We start from the raw sequence: 23,227 nt of genomic DNA on the forward strand, positions 1-23,227 counted from the left end.
TGATGTCCTTTGTTCTGACAAGATATAAAGCTGTGCTGGAAACCAGGCTTCTTGGGAGCAGTTCCTCAGAGCTATCTGAGAGGCTGTCTCCTGGGCTACAGTTTTCAGCTTGGCTCAAATAAAACTCTCCTCTATTCTATTCTTTTTTTTTTTTTTTTTTGTGCGGTATGCGGGCCTCTCACTGTTGTGGCCTCTCCCGTTGCGGAGCACAGGCTCCGGACGCACAGGCTCAGCGGCCATGGCACATGGGCCCAGCCGCTCCGCGGCATGTGGGATCCTCCCGGACTGGGGCACGAACCCGTGTCCCCTGCATCGGCAGGCGGACTCTCAACCACTGCGCCACCAGGGAAGCCCTCCTCTATTCTATTCTTGCTATAGATTGGTTATTGATCATTTATGGCAACAAAAGAAATAATATTTTAACATAGCACATACATGTATTACTCTAAGCATATAAATGTTTTCATTTAACCCTCAAAACAACCCTATGTGGTAAGTAATAATATTATCCCTATTTTACAGATGAGATAACTGAGGCACTGAAAGGTAAAGTAGTTTGAGATTTCACAGGTAGGAAGTGGCAGAGCTAGGATTTGAATAAGGTAGTTTGATGCTAGAATCCATGTCCTCAACCACAATGCCTGAAGATAATTCTGACCTTGGTAATCAAGACAAAAGGGGATCACTAAGCTTTCACTGAGTAAAGTATGAGTTGTCTGGTGGGTGCAATTTTTGGGCCCTAAATTCACAGAGACTGCTGTTAGGTATGCGGGGGATGGGAGTTCTTTGTTCTGTGATGCAGTGATGACCTCAGAGTAAACTGCCACTAGGCTGAGGGAAATGGAATGGCTGCCAGAGGGCCTGCTTGGGGCTGAGGGGGACATGGGGCTTCTCTGGGGCCAGTTGACCCGTGCCCTGGCCTGCAGACACTGTGGCAGCAGCTGCCTTCTGAGTCCAGGGAACCTGGTAATACTATTCTTGTTCGTGGTTTGGCAGATGCGGAGGTGGTGGCAGCTTGGCAGATGGCAACAGCTTCAGCCCTGGTACTCTGGGGGCAAGATGCAAGGCAAGGTGGGTGATATAGGTGTGCAGCTCGGTAAATGACTCACCACATGAGTTCAGGTGAGGAATCATTGACATGGATGTGGGCTCAAAAGAGTGACTATAAGCCTTAAATGTGAGGCTGGGTGAGTGACCATTAACACTAGATTTCAAGCCAGCTGAATGATCACTGACCCTAGATGTGGGGTTATGTAAGGGAATGCCGATCTCCAAAGGTAGTTGGGTAATGGCCATTAACACCAGATGGGTAAGTGACTATTGTCCACAGATGTGGGCCCCAGTGAGTGGGAGGTTCACTCTGGGTGTAGAACAAAGACTGAGGGCTTAACGGTACATCTTGTGTCTCTGAAAAAGGCTTCATGCCTGATTGTATCTTTCTCCACTCCCCAGGGCCTACCACTTCTGTACCATGTGGCTTTCCTTGATCGCCTGTGGAAGCAGAAGTCAGGGGAGGAAGAAGAGGAGGAGGAGGAAGAGGAGGTATCTCTGCATCCACTGCAGTCATGTTCTCTTCCCAAAGAAGCTCCTATTGGAGAACAAGCCACCACAGCCCCATCCCAGCCATCCTGTGATTCTGAGGGCCTCCACAAGGCCACAGGGACACTAGAGCAAGTACTCCCGCAGACCCCAAACCCTTCCAGATCCTTCCCCACCTTTCAGATCTTGACCAACCTGCCTGTGATACACAAGACAGCATCAGGGAGCCACCTACAGCAGAGAAAAAACCAGCTCTTCTGGGGTCTCCCCTCTCTGCACAGTGAGTCCTTGGAGGCCATCTTCCTGAGCTCAGGTGGCCTCTCTCCCCTGAAGGTGTCTGTCAGTCCTTCCGTCTTCTTTAACAAGTTTGTCTTCCTGCCTAGAACCCCAGTATTGCTGCTTCCCCAGTATTGCTCCACAACCCCACTTCCTACACATGAAGTCCATACTACAGAAGATCTGGAAGGAATGGCCTCTGACCCTCAGCAACTTCCCTCCCCATCTTCCCCTCCTGTCCCATCACTTCCCCTCCGTCTTAAATCCTTTCCCATGGATCATAAGAGAGTCCTATCTGGCACTGAGGCAAATACACAGTGGCTTACACAGCAGAGAGAGGTCCCTTGGGTCTCTGAGGATCAAGCCCTGCACCCACAGCCTAACCTCCAAAGAACCAGGCCCTCCAAACTCTTCCATTCATCTGAGGTCTGGTGGAAGGTGCCATGGGATCCTGGCCTCCAACAACACATTCCAGACTCACTCTGTGCCTCCCTAGCAGAAAATCCTGCTAGCCTTCCGGGAGCCCTAACTAGGTCTGAGGCCACATGGAGGACCACGGGGCAAAATGAGGACCCCAAAACCCCTGAGCCAGCAGTGCCAGCTCCCAGCCTAACCCCAACTTCTCTGCCAGAATGCCAGGGAGTCAGCCCTATAGGAGGCCTCTCTGGACCTGAGGCCCTCTGGGAAACCACAAGGCGAAGAGAGAATCCTCAGATCTCTGAGCCTCCGACCTCAGTCCCTTGCCAATCTGTAGCCCCCATGACAGAGCCTCAAGGAACCAGCACCCTGGAAGTTCCACCTGTATATGAGACTCAGTGGGGAACCACAGGACATAAAGAGAGTACTCAAGCCTTTCAGCCCCCAACGCCAGCCCCCTGCCCTCCCCCACATCCCCTGCCAGAACTCCAGAGAGGCAGTCCCCTGGGAGATCCATCTGGCTATGAGCCCCAGTGGAGATGCAGAGAAAATTCAACAAACCTTTGGGCCTTTGAGCCCCCAGCCTTGGACATCGACCCAGGACTCCATGGAACCATGCCTGCATGTGTCCCATCAGGATCTGAGACTCCGTGGAAGGGCACGCAGAGTAGAGAAAATCTTTGGGTCTCTGCAGACCCAGTTTCATCTCCCAGCCTTCCCTCAGCCTCTCTGCTGGAGTCCCTAGGAACGGGTGCCCGGGCAGTCTTGTCTGAGTCCAAAGCTTTGTGGGAGGCCATGAGGCAGACAGACAACCTCTGGACCTCAGAATCTCCAGGCCCTGGCCACAGCCCATCTCTAGCTCCTATTCTAGAACCCCACAGAATCAATCCTGTGGGAGGGCTCACTGGGTCAGAAACTGCATGGAAGGACACTGATCATTCCCGGAATTCCTGGGCTTTTGAATCGCCATCTCTAGCCTTCAGCCCACCCGAAGTTCTTGTACTGGATTCCCTCAGAGCTAGCCCTACGGGGGTCCTCTTTGATTCTGAAGCTACATGTGGGGACATAGAAAGCAGAAAGAACTCCTGGGCCTCTGAGCTCCCGGCTTGCAGCTTACCCCAAGACCCACGTGGAGCCAACCGCTTGGGAGTCCAATCTGACTCTGAGCCTACTGGGGGGGACATGGAGCAGAAAGAAACCTGTTGTGTTCCTGTGTCCCCATTGTGGGGTCCCAGCCCATGCCCAAACTCTATGTCAAAGTCTCACACAAGTGAGCCTATTGGAGACCAATGCAACTGTAAACCTGAGGGGGAAACAGTGGAGCAGAGAGAGAACTGCTGGACCATTGAACTCCCAGCCCCAACCCCCAGGTCACTCTCTGCTCCTCTACCAGATCCACACATTGCCCTTGGGTTTCTGTGGAGGAATGTGCAACAAAGAGGGATCCCCCAGGACCCCAGCCTTCCAGCAGTGGATCCCCTCCAGCCAATACCCTGGCCTCCCACCCAAGCTGGAGCTCTGAAGATTGAGTCCAACCCGCCTGGCCTACCCAAGGGAGAGCTGTTCCCAGGGGCTAAGGCAGAGACTCCATCCTCCCAGGGTGAGGCTGTCCCAAAGGTGCCCACCCACTCTGAGATCCAGGCCTGTCACCGGAGTAAAGAGTTGGAACTCAGGCAGAAGAAACTACAGCAGAGCCCTGCTTCCAGATCTCTTGGCCCAAGTCAATCATTTGGCAGATCCCCTGCCCTGAGCTCCACAACTCAAGCCGCCTGGAGACTCTCTTCTCGCCCACCACAGCAGATTCATCCCCTCAGTCTGTGCCCCAACTCTTCAAGCTGTCATCCCCCCAAACCTCAGAGCACAGTAACTCAGCCTGCCCAGGTCCCCCGCTGTTATCACTCCCACTCCTCTATCCAACCTCAGCTATGGAAGTCTGGCAGGGCAGAACAAGGGTCTCAGAAAGAGCAAAGAATGAATGCGAAGGTGGTGTCCCAGATCTCATCCTGGGGGTCATGTGTTCACTGCCCAGGCCTGGAAGAGCCCTCATACCCTGAGGTTCCAGCCTCAGGCAAGAGACAGGACAAGGTTTCAGCCCTATCTTCAGGCAAAAAGAGAGAGCGCCCCAGGAAACCCAAAGAAGGAGACCACAGAGAAGGGGATGCAAAATTGGGGTCAACTACAGTTACAGGGAAAAGCCACCTAGCCCAGGCCAGACTAGCAGAGGTCCCTGTAAGCAGACTTCCGCAAAGATCTCAGCACAGGGACCAGAGCTCTCGACACACTGCTCTCTCCCTGCAGCCTCACGCCAAGGCTTCAGGTTCCCAAGATCAGAGAGGGGCGAGGCTGGGAGCTGGTGACATCCTGGCCCCTCGGCACCGTAAGCACTGCCCTTGGGCCCAGAAGCATCTTTCCTCCCCCACACCTCAGGCTCCCCTTATCAGGGGTCTCCAAAGGATGTTAGCCAAATTTCTGGGTATCCATGGACCCCTGCCCGCCAAATCCAGTCAGCAGAGAAAAGGCTGGTAGTACTGGTACCCAATATAAGTACCCCAAGACCTGAAGCCAAACCAGTTGGGGGTGGAGACACAAAGGAAATCCTAATAAACTAGCTGAACTAGACAAATCCCACTCATGTCTTTTTTGGAGTCTGCGGTACTGGAAATGACGGTTCCCTATTCTGCTGCAGCTGTATCTCCTCAGGATCAGGTCCCAGACGTAGAGAGCTCAGGATTCTATAGGCTTAACTTTCTTTTCAAGCTGTTCACAGATGATTAACCTGGAGTCTACAACCTGGAGTCCTCACTCTACAAGGTGAAGCTGTTAAGGCCAGGGGAGCACAGACCAATGCTGCCCTTGAGAAAAGCTTCACAGCAAGTCAACAGAAGAAAAATATATCCATTCACACGAGCACAATTGGTCTGGGTCTAGGCAGCTGCTCTTGGTCCTGGGTATGGTCCCCTTCTTCACAAACTTGATACACAAGTTCCCCACGTATGTTTCTAGCCAATTCTCGTCAGCCCTCTGCTCTTTTCTCTCTCTAGTTTAGCTCATGCATCCCCAAGGCCACAAAAACAAGTCCCTTTTCATATGTTTAGCGATCGCTGGATTTCTTCTGTAATTACCTGTTCGTATCGTATACCCATTTTTCTACTGCACTGTTTGCTGGGTATTTTATTACTTTTCTACTGCTGCCATAACAAATTATCACAAAACAACATAAATTAATTTTATTAGAAGTCTGATATATGTCTCACACGGCTAAAATCAAGAGGTTTGGCAGGGCCGTATTCCTTTCGGTAGGCACTGGGTAGGATTCATTCCTGGTCTTTCCCAGCTTCTAGAAGCTGCCCACATTCCTTGGCTATTGGCCCTCCTCCTCCATCTTCAAAGCTAGCAAAGGCAAGTTCTTCTCACATCACATCACTTTTTCCTCCCTCTCCCACTTTTCAGGACACTTTTAATCACACTGGACCCACCTCAATAATCCAAGATACTCTTCCTATCTTATAGTAAGTTGGCTAGCAACCTTAATTCCATCTGCAACTTCAATTCCCTTTTGCCATGTAGCACAACATATCCACAGGTGCCAAGGAATATGACGTGGGCATTGGTGGGGGGGTTTGGGAATGGCATTATCCTGTCATAGATATTAACTCAACCTGTTAATATGCTGCAAATAGTTTCTCCCAATCTGTAGCTTATTTTCTAATTTTAAAGCGATTTTACCATGCCAAAGTTTAAATCTACCAACATGTTCCCTTATGGATTCTAAAACACTTTCTTCTAGCACCCTCATGGACGTTTGTTTGTTTATTTGTTTTGGGGCGGGCCGTGCAGCATGTGGGATTTTAGTTCCCCAACCAGGGATTGAACCCGTGTCCCCTGCAGTGGAAGGGCAGAGCATTAACCACTGGACCACCAGGGAATTCCCACAGATGTTATGTTTAGACTGTTAATCTAATTTTTGAGTATGAGGAGAGAATCTAACTCCCCCAACCCCCCAAAAAGATATCCAATTTTACCAATACCATTAAAAACATAATGTCTTGAACCCATTCCATTAAGTGCCATATTTCAAAACATGGGTCATTTTTTAACCATCTCTAGGCTTCAGGATCCACCTATCTAACCACCTACTAGTATTGTCTCATACACAACCTGTCTAAAACGTACTCATTTTCCCTTTAACCTTGTCCTCCAATGTGCGAATTCCTATTGAAGGGGTGTACAACATCCACCCCAGTACTGAAGCCAGAAGCCTGCTCCTGACTCCTCCTTTACCCTCATGCCCCAATCTAAAAAAGAAGAAAAGAAAAAAAGATTATCTCTGGTTATTGGGAATATTATATCATTTTTAGCTGCATTACAGATCTTAGTTCCCCAATCAGGGATTGAACCTGAGCCCACGGCAGTGAAAACACCAAGTCCTAACCACTGGGCCACCAGGAAATCCCCCAAAATAAAAGTTTTTTAAAAAGTGAATTGTTGGAAACTCCCTGGCGGTCCAGTGGATAGGATTCAGTGCTTTCACTGCGGGGGCCTGGGTTCAATCCCTGGTCGGAGAACTAAGATCCCACAAGCCGCACTGTGAGGCAAAAAAAAAAAAAAAAAAGTGAACTGTCAATGAAAAAAAAGTGAATTGTCTATACACAACAATGCACATGTGGGTGACAATACTGTACTGTACACTTGGAAATTTTTGCATGAATTTTGTTATTTTGCCACAACAAAAAAAAGTTCTCTAGCCCTGAAATCTGATGGTTACTTCCCTGCCTAAACCCCCAGAGGACCCACAAGATCTTTAGAATAAAGTTCACACCTGGCATTTGAGGTTCTTCACAATGTGGTTTGGCCTCTCAGAATTCACTCCCCTGCTAGTCAACCTGATGCTTCTTAAGCATGCTCTGACCCCTTGTCAAGCCTCCCACCTTCCTTTAACCCCCAGCTCAGACCGCCTCCACAGCCTTCTCAGATTCTCCTATCTTGGTACGGTTCCCCCTTCCTTGCAGCCCCATAACAATTTATGTCTTGTTGATAGCACTGCTTTCCTGATATTACGGCTATCAAGCCCTTCAAAGACAGTGAGGTTCTGTGAGGTCAAGTCCACACTCCCAAACCAGTGCTCTTCCCAATCTGTAACATTCGCTCTACTCTGTATAGTTGGTTGAGAAAAACAGTCAGAAGGTACCCGCTTCCCTCTGCTTCCTCTCACTGTTACTATTCTGTTCCAAAGTTTTATTTAGCCCTAACTTGTCTATAGGGTCTGAGCCAAACTTACCACCTGCTGGCCAGGGGTGGAACTGAAGGTAATTTCCTTCTCCCCACCTATCCACCCCCAGAAAAATAGTCTCATAGTCTCAAAGACAATGCAATTCTGAATTTCCACTTGAAATAGGGCCATTTAATGAGTCTATGCAACTCTGAATAGCTTTATGAAACATCCAAATCCTATATTCTTAAGTCTTTTTAAGCCCTCAGTAGGTTGTAGGGCTGGGCAAGATTAACAAACCATTTAACATTTGTTCAGTTCAGTCAAACTAATGACTGGCAGCCCTGTGTTCCTCCTGGGAATTATGTAACCACTACTCTCAAGGCTACTTGCAGGATCAGTGTCTTGGACCCCAGTATGTTTCAAGATGTTAGATTTATAGTTCCATCTTTGCTTTCGCCTCTGTGGTGAACTGTTGGGCCTCCATGATCTAATTGGTGCCATATTCTTGGTTAGAATCCCATCTTCTAATCACAGCACTTATCCTATGGGAAGATGGCTACAGTAAGATCACATTCCAATTTCTTTCTGGGAACCCTGTGGGGAAAAAGATGAACTGCCTATACAATTTGCCTCTTGGTTTAAGTATGCAGGCTTCTGCAGGAGCATTTTGACAATGAACAGTCCCTCACACTGCTTTCTACAGTTTACGAAGCACTGTCAATCATTTTATCAGACTAAGAAATCTCGAGGCCCCAGAAGAGCTCCGTGCCTTGTGTGACGCTACACTGCTATAAGCACAAGTGCGAGAAGTAAAACCAGGCCTCTCACAAGTCTGCTCTTGTTTTTTTTCCTAAAGAATCTATAAAACTCCAACCATCTTCCCTATAGACACACTTGGTGTTGTAAGTGAGTGCAAAGCAATCATTCCAACACAAATTTGTATCACATATCAACCAGTACCTCTACCTATTTTGTGGGATCTTGCCTTCTGTTCTGTTCCCATAGCTTGATGCAGAGGTACCAAATGTCTCTACCACAAAAGACCTTGTCTTTGGTCTTCCTGAGGTTAGGGATGAGATAAGAGTGACAATGTCCAGAGTAGGAAGACTGAAAGCTAAGCCGTCAGGATACCTAAAACGGTAGGAAAACCAAAGGAGGACCAAAGACAGGATCCAGTGGAGGAAGTGTCACAAGGGACAGTCAATGCAAATCACAGAAGTGCAAGAATATCTATTTCACAGCACATGAGTTCAAGATGCCCCAGTTTAATCAGCCAGTGTAACTATCTTGAGTCCTTGTAGTTTACCTACCTATGTAGATCAAACCAGAGGCTGGTATAAGTACTAGAATGACTAATTTGACTCAGTGGATTATTTTCTCTGCACCATACTCCTTCTTCGATAAGGCATCGAGGTACTGATCCCAGAAGCACTAAGTGATTATGTTAGTACTTGCTGAACGAAGAGGATACTCTATACCTGGACAAAACTATGCAAGCAATCATCTGAAAAACGAGGAACAGGGGAGGATGTTTCGTTTAGAAAGAAACACATCCAATACTAGAATTTTATATTAGAAAAAAAGCTATGTTTTCGTAATACAAATTACATAAAGGTGGACATAACTGTAAGTGATCCTCAACCAGAACATGAATATATGAAATTTTTAGATGCATCAAGAGAACATCCATCTCCAGACAGAGACTGTATCTTTCTACAACTTTTAGATTTTTGGAGGTCACCCCAATCCAGCCTTGGTCAAGAAAAGGGGACTCTGCAGGCCTACTCCCACCATCCACACCCAATACAGGTAGAGGATCCCACAGTCACCACATCTGGAGCTCCATCAGGCTGCTCTCCCTCCACTGCAGTCCTACCCAGTGCCGCTGCAGACACTGGGCGAGGCAGCAGTATACCAGTGTTCGTCAGTAGGGGAAGGGGGTGCAATCGTACTCCTAGAATTTCACATTTGGAAGAGCGCCCTGGCACTCTTGGAGTAGCCCGAGGCCCTTCCCAGAAAAGAAGCAGGCACAGGGGCCAGGACTCAGGCTCCATTTTGACCCAACGTTTATTGTCCTTTTACAACATGTCGTTTTGGTTTAGAAACTGCTTGTGATTAGTTTTCCAACATTAACTCAAAAGCATGTAAAATAAGAATCAACCTACTCTCTCTATAAACACCCAGCAACTGTAGCCCTTCACCCTCCTGCCCAGGTTGGGTAGGGGGAAGAAGGGAGGGCTCGGGCAGCACTGAGTCAAGTGCAGACGCTTTACCGTGGGCAATGGCGGTAATGCCTTTGTTCACACCCACAGAGGTCCCCTGCACTGCCCCAAACTACAACAGAAACAGCATGGGCCCAAGGCCCAATTCCTTGATGGTAATTCACTCTCCGCCTCCCAAATGGAAAATCGCTTTTATTTTATCGCTTTTGTTTTGTATTTTTTTGTAACAGCAAGCCCCGGTCCAGCATCTGGCTGCGGCTGAACTGTTCAGACCGAGGAGCGGAGCAGGCCGTGGGCGCACCCCGGTCCCTCCTGGGCGAGCGCCCCCACCCTCAAGGAACAAGGTCCAGCCAGGCCAGCTCACTGCACGCTGGCCACCACCACTTAGCCATACAGGTCATCGTCGTTATCTTCCGTGTACACACTGCCACCTGTGCCAGTACCACTGCCCTGACTGGGGCCAGCTCCACCTTGGTTTCCTGAAGGGAATCTGCACAAGAGCAGAGGCAAAAAAGAGGGTTAGGGCAGGGCTTGTGTAGGATTTTCACAACTACCCATTCTAGCCCCCTTAGGGCTCCAACTACCTTGGCTGTAGAGTTCCCCAAGACAAATTAAGCACTGCCCACCGAAACCTAGTTACCTGAAGCTGCCAAAGCCCCGACTCTGTTGAAGGGTCTGAGCAAACATCTCATACTTCCTGATGTCATTATCGCTGACAGAACGGCGGGCAAAGCGCATGGCTTCCTCAAAGTGATCTCGGCGGATCTCAGGCACTGGATCATCCTCTTCTACCTCCTGCAGGATAGGTAAACACAGACCACCGGGGCTAGTTAAGGCTCAGCCTGCATTCCTTCCCTGGCCTTCCTGACCCCATTACTGCAGTAGCTTATGGCAGAGGCTTAGAGGATTGGGCCTCTCCAATAAGTTGGGCCTCTCCTGAATAGGTTGCCAGGCCAATCTTCCTAAAACCGAGTCACTGCCCTGCTTAAAAACCTGTCAGTGCATTCTGGAAAAGGTAAAACTGTAGGGACAGAATTCATATCAGTGGTTACCAAGGGCTTAGGGTGGGAAAAGGAAGCTGATTAAAGTGGTATGAGAGGGACTCCCCTGGCGGTCCAGTGGTTGAGACTCCGTGCTTCCACGGCAGGGGTTCGACCCCTGGTTGGAGAACTAAGGCTCCGCATGCTGCAAGGCACAGCCAAAAAACAAAAAAAAAAAACTAAAAAGTGGCACGAGGGAACTTTTGGGGATGATGGAAATTTGTCTATCTCAACTGTAGTTATAGAACTTATATATTTTGTCAAAAAGCACAGAAATAGTACACCTAAAAAGGGCGAATTTTACAATATGTAAATTATACCTCAAAAACCTAAACTTTTAAAAAGAAAATGTCAATGGCTCTCAGTGCTTATCACATCTAGATTACACCTTACTTACTGGCCTCACTTCCAGCAACATATGATGTCTTCAATTCTACCCAGGTTGTCCCAGTTCCTGTAATCCTACTCCTCAAGCAGGTTATTTGGGTGCCTTATTTCCTTCACCCAAATTCTCTCTCTTCACAGCCCAGGCTCACACCCTATCTCTTTTACTGAGACGCCACTCAATTGCTATGATTTATGAGACTGCCCTCAGATCAGTGTATCAGGAGTTTAGAAGCTTTGATGAGAGGAAGGAGAGATGTCGCAGGCCCCCTCTAAAAGGTAAAGAAAGCCATTTATTTATTTATTTATTTATTCGCGAAGTCAGTCTCTAACACTGTGCCATGATACAATGGGAAGCAAGCAAGATGATATAGAGTCCCTATCTTTATTGAGCTTACACACACACTCCACCAAATTGTGCATTTAATTCAAGGGGTCCATGGAACACCAGGGATAGGTCGACAGACCCTAGGTTCTTAGCCCTGCTCTATTTGTTTCTCTGCTGATCTCTTCTCAGCCTTTATAATTCCTGATTGAAGGGGGTATATGCTCAGCATTTTCTCTTTGATGCCCTGCTAAACATCTCAGTCAGGTGATCTTTCCAAAACCTTATACTCTTAACTCTAGGGCATTGTGGAGACTGTCCCCTGGCTCCCCACAACTGGCAAATCTGGGAAAAGGATGCAGACCCACCATGGCTGATGGGTTCGTCTGCCTCTCCCGTTCTCGCCTGATCTCACTCTCGATCGATTCACGGATGGCCAGCTTGCAAGCACGTTGGCAAATCTCTGTCAAGTCAGCTCCAGAGAAGCCATTAGTCATCTTAGCCAGGAACTCCAAATCCACATCCTAAAAGAAGCAACATATCTATCTTAGCATTTAGTCTCTCCTCCCCTGTGATACACTGATCTTTGACCATCCAAGCACTCCCAATTCCAGTTTGTCCCATCTTCTGCCACCGTTTTATTCCTTTTTCTAGATTACCCTAATACCCTCAAATCTTCCCTATTCCCTTTTCAACCATAACCCCAGGAATCCCCAACGGAATCTTGTCCAGGAACCAAACACCACTCCACGCAGCCTGCAGATTCACAGAAGTCCCCACGACCCCAAGACCTTGCACCTGCCTTGGCAACTGGGGACTTGCGCAGGTTGGCCTTGAGAATGGCAACACGGGACTTCTCATCAGGAAGTGGGATGTAGATGAGCTGATCAAGGCGGCCAGGTCGCAGAATGGCAGGATCAATGATGTCAGGCCGGTTGGTAGCGCCAATGATAAACACATTTTTTTTGGTGGACATGCCATCCATTTCTGTCAGGATCTGGTTGATGACTCGGTCAGCAGCCCCACCACCGTCTCCAATGTTGCCCCCACGGGCCTTGGCAATCGAATCCAGCTCATCAAAGAACAGTACACAGGGGGCAGCTTGGCGGGCCTGTGTGAGGGACAGATGGACTCAAGCATTAGCACAATCGGATCTCTCAGATCTGAGAAGGAATGGAAGATAAAGTGACCTTCACTGCCCTAGTTGAGCTGCCAGAATGAGATGGTTTTTACTCTCCCAAAGAACAGCCTCCACCCTTAACTTGTCCCCAAGCAAGTGAATTGATAGCCCAGCCACCTATAGCTCACCTTGTCAAAGATTTCCCTGACGTTGGCCTCAGACTCCCCAAACCACATGGTGAGCAGCTCAGGGCCCTTGATGGAGATGAAGTTGGCCTGGCACTCATTAGCAATGGCTTTGGCCAGCAAGGTTTTCCCACAACCAGGAGGTCCATAGAACAGTACTCCCTTGGAAGGTGTCATACCAAACTTGAGGAATTTGTCTGGGTGCTCCACAGGATACTAGGAGGAAAAGCAAAGAGGGTTCAGGGATACCTCCATAGTTTGAAAGAAACCTAACCAAACAGAAGCATCCTCCCACACCATCCCATGGTGAAGACCCAGGTTCCCTAAAAGCAGGCTCCTTAGTGCCTCCAACCAGAGAACAGCAGGTTCCTGAATTATGCTCACAATTTCTGCAATGAATGTGACAACACCCCAATATCACCCAGCTCAATTACAATGTACTGACACAGTGACTCACCCTGGACCAAGCACCCTACCTGGACCAGCTCCTGAAGCTCACGCTTGACATCCTCCAGGCCCCCAATGTCCTCCCAGGTCACCTGTGGTACCTCTACCACAGTTTCCCGCAGTGCTGATGGGTTGCTCTGGCTCAGGGCCCACTAAAAAGGGAAGAAAAACTGGGGATGAGACTTGCCAGGGGAGATCAAAGTGCATGTCTGTGTACCTGAGATATGGGAGAGGCCCTTACTCGGAAGTCATCCATAGTAACTGCCAGGGAGTTCATGACCTCAGCATCGATGGTCTCGTCCTCTAGGTCAATGAGGTCCATCTTCTTGCGGATGGCTTGCAGAGCAGCCTCCGAGCACAGGGCTGCTAAGTCAGCGCCCACATGCCCATGAGTTTCATTGGCTACCTGCAGAGAGAAGACCTTTTTACTATGCTGTCTCTGAGACCTAGCTGCCTTAGGAAGCTCAGAGACAACAGAATCCTGGCCCCTTCCCCTGACTTCTATCTCTGGGTCCTTCCATTTCCCTGAACACATACTAGCGGCCCTTTCATCGGCTGGGTTTTAAGTATTCAAGCCTGGACTTGGGGCCTGGAAATAAAGCTGCCCCCCAAATTCTGGTTCACTCTAATTCGCTGTCAACCGAGAAACATGCCAATCCTAGTTTCCTGGATTCAATCTGAGATCACTTCCCTTCCCCTGCACAAGAATCAAAATCAATTGCCTCACATCTGAAGCTTATGTCCCTAGTCAGTTCCCTTCAATTGCCTGGAAACAGATATCCTAACTTCTGGCCAGCCCTCATCATCACTCCACCTGCTCAAGGTCCACATCATCTGCCAGCTTCATGTTCTTGGTGTGGATCTGAAGAATTTCCAAGCGTCCTGTAGCATCAGGGATTCCAATATCTACCTCCCTGTCAAAGCGACCTGTGAGACAGTGCGTAAACATAAGACAGGAATCATTTCTGGTGCAGAGGGAAGAAAGGGCAGGCCTAAGGTGACCAACCATCCCAGTTTGCCCAGGAATGTCCTGGAGTTAGCACTGAAAGCCCCATATCCTGGGAAATCCCTTGGTCTCAGGCAAACCAGGATGGGTGGTCACCCTAGACATGACATGGAATAAGGGAAAGGAACCCTGGGCCCTAACACTGCAAAGAGCTTCAAGAAATCCTCAGGATTAGGTGACTTAGATGAAGGACAGATGTGGGATCAATGGGATTAAGGCCAGTAGAGCCACAATCTCCCCAAGAGCAAGGACAGCAAAAAAAGAAATTTGGGGTCCTTACCAAATCGTCGTAGGGCTGGGTCAATGCTGTTGGGTCTATTGGTTGCTGCCATAACAATGACATGGGCTCTCTGCTTTAGGCCATCCATGAGGGTCAACAACTGTGATACGATACGCCGCTCCACCTCCCCATGGGTCTGTCGGGACAGAATGTCTGGTCAGAAGTGAAGTCAAGACCTTTCAACACCCCACTATCCCCTCGGGTAAGTTCCTACTTTCTCTCTTTTGGGAGCAATGGCATCCAACTCATCAATGAAAATAATAGCAGGAGCATTCTTCTCAGCCTCTTCAAAGGCTTTACGAAGGTTGCTCTCAGACTCACCAGCCAACTTGCTCATGATCTCAGGACCTGAAAGCATATAGAATGGATACAATGACAAAACTATATCCTTTCTCAATCTCAAAAGAAATCAGTTATCTTGTTCGCCCAGTCCAGAGACAGGTCCTAGGTGAGAATATGGTAATAACTTCTACTTACTTTCTCACAGCCCCTACCAACTATTATCCCAGGGTAGCCACCAAGCCAGGATAAAAAGTCAAGGAGCTCAATACACTTATCTAACAGTTGAGCTGGAAGTATGAAATGATCACAGCAGATGCTATGGGACCTCTGGCCAGAGCAGAAGCAGCACACCAGTTGGACCTCTACCAGCTAAATATCATTCTCAAAAGATAACTGATCTCAGCCAGTCTTCCCCCAAACCCTCTCAAATAAGTAAGCACAGACATTTTGAGTTCTCATTCTAACTTACTCCTCTTATATGTCTTCAGCCTGTCCACAATCTTTCTCAAGGTGGGGACAGATCAGGTGGTACCAGAGTAGAATACCATCCCCGTGTTGCTTATCTGTCTGCAATGTACTTTAGAATAAAGATACTGAAGTATACACGAGCATAGGTATACAAATGAACATGTCCATGAGTTCTCCAGCTCATGAGACTGGGTCACGCTCAGCTCAGAGTTGAGTCCAGCCAAACACAAAGTGAACCAAGGCTCCTACCATTGATCAAAAAGAAGAAGGCGCCAGTCTCATTCGCCACAGCTCGAGCAATCAGGGTCTTTCCAGTCCCTGGAGGTCCATAGAGCAGGATTCCCCGAGGAGGCTGAGGACCAGTACAGAAGGTGTGATTAGGTTCAGACTCCCGCCTTCTCCCAACCCCAGCCACCCTAAAATGGCTTGACAAAGGCTCCATCTAGAGAGGCTGAGAATCAGAGCTCAACTCTGACACCAGTAAGAGTGAGCCCTCAAGCAGCAGCTGCTAGGAAGACAGTTTACTTCAGACCATACTCACTCCTCTTAGCAGCAGAGAAAATACTGCTAGAAAGCTGACAATACTTATGAATGCATAGGAGACAAAGAGGAGAGACACCACACTAAGAGACTCTTAGTGTGACTGAGTCTGAAGATCCTGGGACTAGGAAAAGCAAGAGGCCATTAGGCCGAGGGCCTGAATTTAGACAGACAAGAACCAAGGACTAGCTTAGACATTTAAGAGTGTTGGCCAGAGGCTCACTCACTCCAGTAATCCCAACCCTCCAGGATTTATTATCATGTTGGAATGCTTTCCCTTACTAACTATCACAAGTATTCCTCTTTGAAGTTGTCTTTCATCTTCAGGGTGTCGCATGATATGGGAATGATTGGGATGTTACATTTCAGACCAGCAGTTCTCAAATATTTTGGACTCAGGATCCTTCACACTTTGCAAATTTCCTTAACTTCTACTGGGCAGCACTGTTCTAGACAGGTTGGCAAACTATGGTGAGATTTTATTTACAGGGTCCATTAGATGAAAATAGTTTTTACCTTTCGAAGGGTTGTAATTAAGAAAAAAAAAAAAAAAAAGCAACAGAGAACTTAACTGGCCCACTCTGTTCCAGACCATTAGTAGCGTGAATGAATTTAGAGCCCTCTATAAACTCAAATACCGTACTTCCTCTCTAATCCAAGGCAATGATGAAACACATGTATGAAGACGTCCTAGAATTAGACAGCAAGTAGCTGTTAATCACCACCCTAGACTGTATCCTACAGAGCCCAGGATGCTCACCTTTACACCAATTGCCTTAAAGAGAGCAGGATGTCTCAGGGGCAGCTCCACCATCTCCTTTATCTGAGCTAGCTGCTTCCTGCAGCCACCAATGTCATCATAGCCCACTTCATTCAAAGACTCTTCCTCATCCTGAATATGGAAGAGACAAAGAAAAGGAGAAGGCAGGAATACTACTATCAGCAAAAGGTGAGTTTCTCCAAATCTGATGTAGAGAAATCTGCTGTATGAGAAGATTCTCCTCTAAGGGGATCATGCCTCAAAGAACAACTCTAAAAATCCCAAGGAAAAGATTTCTTTTGTTTTGTTTTTATTTTTATTACTTGGCCGTGCCGTGCAGCTTGTGGGATCTTAAGTTCCCTGACCAGGGATCGAACCTGCACCCTCAGCAGTGAGAGTGCAGAGTCCTAACCACTGGACCGCCAGGGAATTCCCAATTTTTGCTTTTGTTTTATTTAAATTATTAATTATTTATTTATGCCAAGGCAAAGATTTCTAGGATAGCCTTTCCCTATCACATTGTTCTTAGTCTTACTGGGATGGGCTCCCCTAAGACCTGAAGCTAGAAACTGTGGGAAATGCACAGGGATCTAGATGCCAGCATCAGCACCACTTCCTCAAAAATTATTCCAACCACTTAGACCTTTTAGGTTCAATCTAGGTTTTAAAAATTATTGGTATCAGATACTTCCAAGAAACACCTAGGCCCAGAAATGAATAGCTAGGTTTTCCACCTCTGGGAAGAAGCTTAGCTATCAAGTCTGGATATTCTTTGGAACTACCACACAACTGTCCCACTAAGTAATCACAAAGTAGGGTACCGGGATCAGGGAGAGAACTCACCTCTCGTTTGATAGGCTCCCCTTCACAGTGAATCACTGTGTCTGGAGCAACAATACAGTAAGGACTGGGATCTGTCTCCACTACTTTGAACTCTACGGCACGCATTCCACCCCGGACAAGGAAAATGTCTCCTGTGAGAGCAATCAGCACAAGAGCAGTTAGAGGTATCTATTACCAGACCAAGTGAGAATTCCTCATCAAAACCTGGGATCTAGAATACCAAGTTCACTAGATATTGCCCTTTCTCCTTCCCATCCACATCTTATTAAGCATTAGGCAAAAAGAGAAAGTAAACCGTGAAGAGTCCCTCTGCCACTCAAGACGGTGAACAAAACCTGACGTGTCAGAAAGAAGCCCATAAGGTTTTTGACTTCTGGGGTATAGATAACCCAGGCTTTCACGACAACCACCAATGGTAGAACTGTGCTAAATATTAAGTACACTTTGGACAGCCAAAATGGCCCACCTCTTCCTTCAGAGATAAAAGAGAAGACAGCTTACTCTACTGGAGCCAGGAGTGGGAATGGGGAAATGGGGGAGTGGAAGGAAGGGGGGAAGGAGAGAGTACACATGTGCATGTGTACAGAATGTGTGTGTATAGACACACATATGAGAATGAGACAAAGATATCCCAAGGTTTACTCTTGGGTATCCCTACAAACAATCACCCTTATGTTCAGTCCCTAGAATTATTTCTCACCTTTCCGGATGGGTCGATAAGCTTCCAGGAAGTACGGCTTAAGGTAAACCTCAAAGAGATTGCCAGTGATGCCTTCCACCGTGTCATCGATGGGTAGTACATGGATACGTTTGCCGTACTTCACATCAGGGCATGGCTGGATGCTGAGGGTGACAAGCAGATTCCACGTTACCAACCAAACTACAGCCCCAAGCACTGGGTGTCCAAAAGGGCCTGGCATAGAGAGCCGATGGCAAGCGAAAGAGAAAAGGCAGGGAATGGCTTTAGGTGAAGAGAGGCAGGAGGGTAGGGTGGGAGTGAGGGCAAAGAAACAGCCAAGCAGAACAGGTCACACGCAGGGTGGGGTAGTAGGGGGAGCCTCTAGAAGAAGATGCTGGGGTGGCCCACTCCCAATCAGTGAGCCAAAAGGAACACCCACACATCTGGAACCCTCACAAAGACACAAGAGGGAAGGTCTTCAGTGAGAGATATCCAAGGATGACCCATTCTGGTCAGTATTGGTAACCCAATGTTACAAAGGGACACCTTAGTCTGACAAGTGTCAGGGTCAGAGAAATAGAAGTGAAAAAATAATCTCAGTCAGGTGGTCAGAGCACCTTGAGAAAGTGACTAAGCACCTCCAGGAAGAAGGCTACATGAAACCTAGAATCCATGGAAAAGAATCAGAAGTCTGAGATGCTCCTGGCCAAGAGACAGATGGTTGGGTAGCAGTGACTAGAGAAGACTCCAAGATGGGGAAGCCTCTTGCCTAAAGTTAAGTCTAAAATCACTCAGACTGGCGCTATCCTAGGTGTGGCTCAAACTATGCCTCTCTCCTAGATTAACCTGGATCTTTATACAAACCTGCTACGAGTCCACCTCGTAGCCCATACTCCCATCTCATTCTGGCCCCAACAAAAGCCATTAATGCAACCCAGCTGTAAGGTTACCTGGCAGATACAAACACTCAAATGGCATCCTAAACCAGGGTCTAAGGTGTGATAAGTTATACCTCTGGTAGAAAAATATAAAGGTACCAAGAAAGTCACAGAAATGCCAACTTGTCCCAAGGGTCATGCAAAGGCAGGTTTTGAAGTCCCAGAGGCAGAACCAAAACCTAAAGACAACCTAGAAACATAAGTCTTCCCATGGCCTGCAAGCTCCCAATATCTGCAGCTGCCAAGGCCTTGGTGGGGGTACTGCCTGTAATGCAGGCTGTCTCTGGCCTCCCATCCCTGAGGGGCCAAGAACCCCACACACACCTGATGACATCCCCCAGGTGTACGCGAAGGTTATTCCGAACAACTCTATTCATTCGAATCTTCTCATCAGAACATGTGTCATCAGAAAGCACAATGCACACAGCTTCCCGCCTCTTCTTTCCTTTCAGCAACACTGTGTCACCTCGGAACAACTGCAGCTCATCCATCTTGGGCTGAGGAAAGAAGGTTAAGGCCTTTGGGTCACTGGGCCAGGGGGTAAGCAGCAGCCCTGGAGGTTGGGATTCCCAGTAAACCCCATTCTATCTGTGGTCACTGCAAGAAAAATGAGAAAAGAAACCTGGGAAAAGCCCTCAGGTTAAGTGCAATAAGCAAAGATTGGACTGTGGACCCAACTTACCTGGGACAAGGATACCACACTGTTGTCCTCATTGATGGCTTCATCAACAATTAACCGATTGGGACGGTTCTTCTGTTTAAGAATGGCTGTTGATAAATCATCACCTTTTGAACTAGAAAGAGAAAATGAAGTCAGTTCCAAAACATATTCCAGCAAGGGCCCCACCAGTCTCTACCAGCAACTCTTGGTATTCTGAGTACTGGTATCCTAGCTGTAAGGCCCCAGGTGATCGTGCCCCAGGGTCAGGAAACTAAGAAAACAAAATAAAAGTGGAGACTGAGCCGTATTTAGAGAAATGAAAATAGTCTCAGACAGTATAGGATAGTGATTAAGAGAACGGGCTCTGTAGTCAGACCTGTTGGGTCTGAATCCCAACCCTGCCACTTAACTGTGATCTTGGGCATGTTATTTAACCTCTCTGGAGGTTGATGTCCTCTTCTGTAAAATGGGGACTATAGTAGCACCCATCTCAGAGGATTACTGTCTTAAGCAAGATAATGAATACAAGTTCAACACAACACCTGACATATGGTATCAACGGTCAGAATGATTAGCACTGCAGAACATAGCACAAGCTCTTTCCTTGCTAACCTTCTTGCAGAAGGAAGCAAGCAAGACAATCTCCCAAAGGGCTCAGGGAGGCCCCAAGCCCCACAGAGCAAGCCTGGGAACAATGAAGAATCATTAGAATTACCCTTCTTACTGGCTAAACCTGCTGAATGCCAGAGCATTCTGTGTACCACAGGAATGCAAAGCATAAAGACAGTCATATTTGGAAAAAACAAAACAAAACACTAACACATCTGGAACCTTCATCAGAAAGAAGCTCAAGCTCAAAAGGAATCTCAGAAACCTCTGCAAAGACACACAACTCCATGGGGTTGGTTCAAAAAGTTAAAACCAAGAAATGCTGAGACATGGGGCAAATCCAAATCCCTCTCACCCAAATCAACGTTGCCTGAGTCTGGACTGAGTTTAAACTATCTAAATAGTTTCTACCATTTCCTAGAAAGTAAGATCATTCATCCGACACCAATTTCTCACTTAGCTCATCTCCAGCCTTCACTAACTAGACTCAGTGGGCTCTCCCTCTGAAGAGCTACCTCCTCTTAGTAAGGCTCAGGAAAACATGAGCATTAGCCAAAATAAGAGGGCCAGACAACAGAAGAAGCCAAGAAATAAATAAAAAGGAACCTCTTCCACGGATTATTTCTTCACTCAACAAATTCACGTGTGTGTGTGTGTGTGTACACATATACATAAAAAATACGTCAGGCATCGTTCTAAGCATCTATCAGTCAACAAAAGAAGACAAAAAAGTATTCCTATGGGAAATTACTTCACAACTTGCAAGAAAAAAGATGCCTATGCTCTAGAATACCAGTTAGGGAGTTACGGGATTTTTTACATCTTTTGGTCCTGATACACTCAAAAGAAATACAAATCCCATTCATCTAAAAAAGTTGTAAGTTTTCTGCTGACCCTCTCACATAGGCTGCATCTTTATTCATTCCCTTTAAACTAGTTTCCAAGAATGGAGTTTCCTTAAGTTTAAACTTGCCTCCCCCAACCCCAAAGTGGTGGTCACAATGCTGCATACTCTTCCAATGCTTATCAACACCCTAGAAGCAAGCATGGTCAATATGAGAGTTGAGGGCAATTTAAATCCATCCATTCTCCCTCTCCCCTATGCATTAAAATACCCTTCAAGGGCTGCCCATCTTCCCGTTTGATGTATAGGACCAGGGCTAGAGAAAACCAAAATGCCAGATGCCTCTAGTCATCAGTTTGTATTTTAACCCCAAAGCTGCATCCTAGGAAAACCTTCAATCTGCCTACCATTCCTGACCCCAGCACTGGAGATGAGTGGGATGCTTTTCCCTTAAAGTAAGGATCTTTAATTCCACATCTATCTACTGAGATCAAAGGAAGTAATCTCTAAATGAGGGAATTCAGTTTGATCATGGGCCAAGAGCCGTCCCGGAGGCTCTCTGGGGACATCCCGCTGGTCTTATGCATGAGTCAGGCCCTTTCCAGAACCCCAATGGGCCACAGGGGACTTGGACAGAGTTCAGGTAAGTCATCAAGATGACCTATAGATCAGAAACTGTCTATGATGCCAGGTTCCAAGAATTTTGGACTTTTAGTCTTGGAAACTAAAGACTAAGAGACTACTTTAATTCTTTATTAAGCAATCCTTTTAAACAGGCACCTGAGTAATACTTCATCTCAATTCAGAAACTTGAGAAAAAGGAACACATCTCAAAAAAAACTAAACTCTCAAGTCAGGAAGGTGATTTGCATAGAAGGGTTTCCATAGGATGAGGGTGTCTTCCCCCCCCCCACCAGTATCTAAAGCTCTTAATTCTAAAATAGGTAGAGGTGGCCAGGTTTTATCTGATGCTTTCCTGAGTAGAGGGCCCAGGATTTCTCAACGTAACTACTTAGGGAAAGGAACGTGTGTGTTTGACTAGTTAAGGCAACTCTCTCACACCTCAAAGGCTGAAATCTAGAAAGGCTCACAAAATACGAACTGAAGTTTGAATTTTAGCAAGAACCTAATGAACCTCATTTCACAACATCAAGGAAAACTGACTAAAGCCTTCTCGTATGAATAACAACAGGCGTAAAGTATGAAGGCGGCCAGATGCGAAAGGCTGGGCCCGCGTCTCCCCAACAGCCTCTCACCACTCAGGTCGTAGACGATGCCAACCACAAGCCAGGCCGAGCCGGCTCTAAAAGTGGCCGTCGTGAGCTTCCCTGAGCTCGCCAGGCCTTCCCCTGCTCCGGCCTCCGCCTCGGTCTCCGGGCTCCTAAGGCCTTCACGTGGCCCAAAGTCCACGCCCACCGGGCGCAGTTAGGGCGTTGGGCCCGCGAGGCCTGCACTCTCTGGGGACCAAAGGCCTAGAGCGGGTGGCAGACCGGATCGCAGGTGGGCGCCCCCAGGCCCCGGGGCGCCGCGCCAGCAGTGTGGGCCCGCAGACCTCACTAGGCCGGGACGGCCGCCCAGAGGAGCCAGTCATGCCGGCCCGGGCCTGCATGACACAGCACGATCTGTCCCAGGCCCCGACCCAGGCCCAACGCAAGCCCCGCCTAGGGGGCGCGCGGGGGCGCAGCCGGGCCCAGATGGGTCCGCGGCTCCTCATCCGCCCCCTTTCTCTCCTCTCCTCTCCCTCCTGCCCTGTCTCCACCTCCTAGACGCGCCCACAGCCAGGCCCGGCCGGGCCTACCCAGCGCAGCGGGTCGGCCGGTGCGCGCACCCGCGGCGGGCGGACGGGCGCGCGCACACACTCACTCAGCTCCGGAGGCCATGGCGCACGCCTCTCCCGGCCGGCGGCTGTGGCGGCCCGTGGGTAACGGCTACAAGGGGTGGCAGGCGACCGACTGGGCTGGGGCTTGGGTCTCCCGGGCGGAGAACGAGCGGAGCAGACGGCCTCCCTCTCGCTTCCTCCCAGCGGCACCGGGGCGGTGGGCGGGCGGGCGGAAGACGCTGACGCCTGATCCGCGAGGGGGCAGCGGCAGCAACCACCCAAACGACGGCTGCGGACGCTTCGCTAAGACTGAGCCGAGAAGAGCCGAATC

General features: G+C 48.3%; 2 protein-coding genes across 2 annotated transcripts; one reads left to right on the top strand and one right to left on the bottom strand.

Annotated features, from left to right (window-relative positions):
• Nucleotides 1–840: 840 nt before the first annotated feature.
• SPATA31G1 (SPATA31 subfamily G member 1) lies at nt 841–4,758 on the top strand (the record flags this gene model as incomplete). The annotated part of the gene is made up of 2 exons (XM_081237885.1): nt 841–966; nt 1,453–4,758. 2 exons carry the CDS (start codon nt 841–843, stop codon nt 4,756–4,758), a joined length of 3,432 nt encoding a protein of 1,143 aa, XP_081094011.1.
• A 4,729-nt stretch (nt 4,759–9,487) lies between these two features.
• VCP (valosin containing protein) lies at nt 9,488–23,174 on the bottom strand. Its single transcript, XM_081237794.1, has 17 exons — nt 22,941–23,174; nt 19,646–19,757; nt 19,288–19,460; nt 18,047–18,189; nt 17,347–17,477; nt 16,504–16,635; nt 15,453–15,555; nt 14,668–14,801; nt 14,454–14,589; nt 13,982–14,094; nt 13,409–13,573; nt 13,197–13,319; nt 12,724–12,936; nt 12,218–12,526; nt 11,784–11,939; nt 10,307–10,461; nt 9,488–10,156 (listed from the first exon to the last, which is right to left on the bottom strand). The coding sequence occupies exons 1-17, from the start codon at nt 22,955–22,957 to the stop codon at nt 10,051–10,053; spliced, it is 2,421 nt and encodes an 806-aa protein (XP_081093920.1). The 5' UTR covers nt 22,958–23,174; the 3' UTR covers nt 9,488–10,050.
• Between the last annotated feature and the right edge of the window lie 53 nt (nt 23,175–23,227).

This window comes from Mesoplodon bidens (assembly GCF_964165515.1).
Source record: "Mesoplodon bidens genome assembly, chromosome: 6".
Lineage (NCBI taxonomy): Eukaryota > Metazoa > Chordata > Mammalia > Artiodactyla > Ziphiidae > Mesoplodon > Mesoplodon bidens.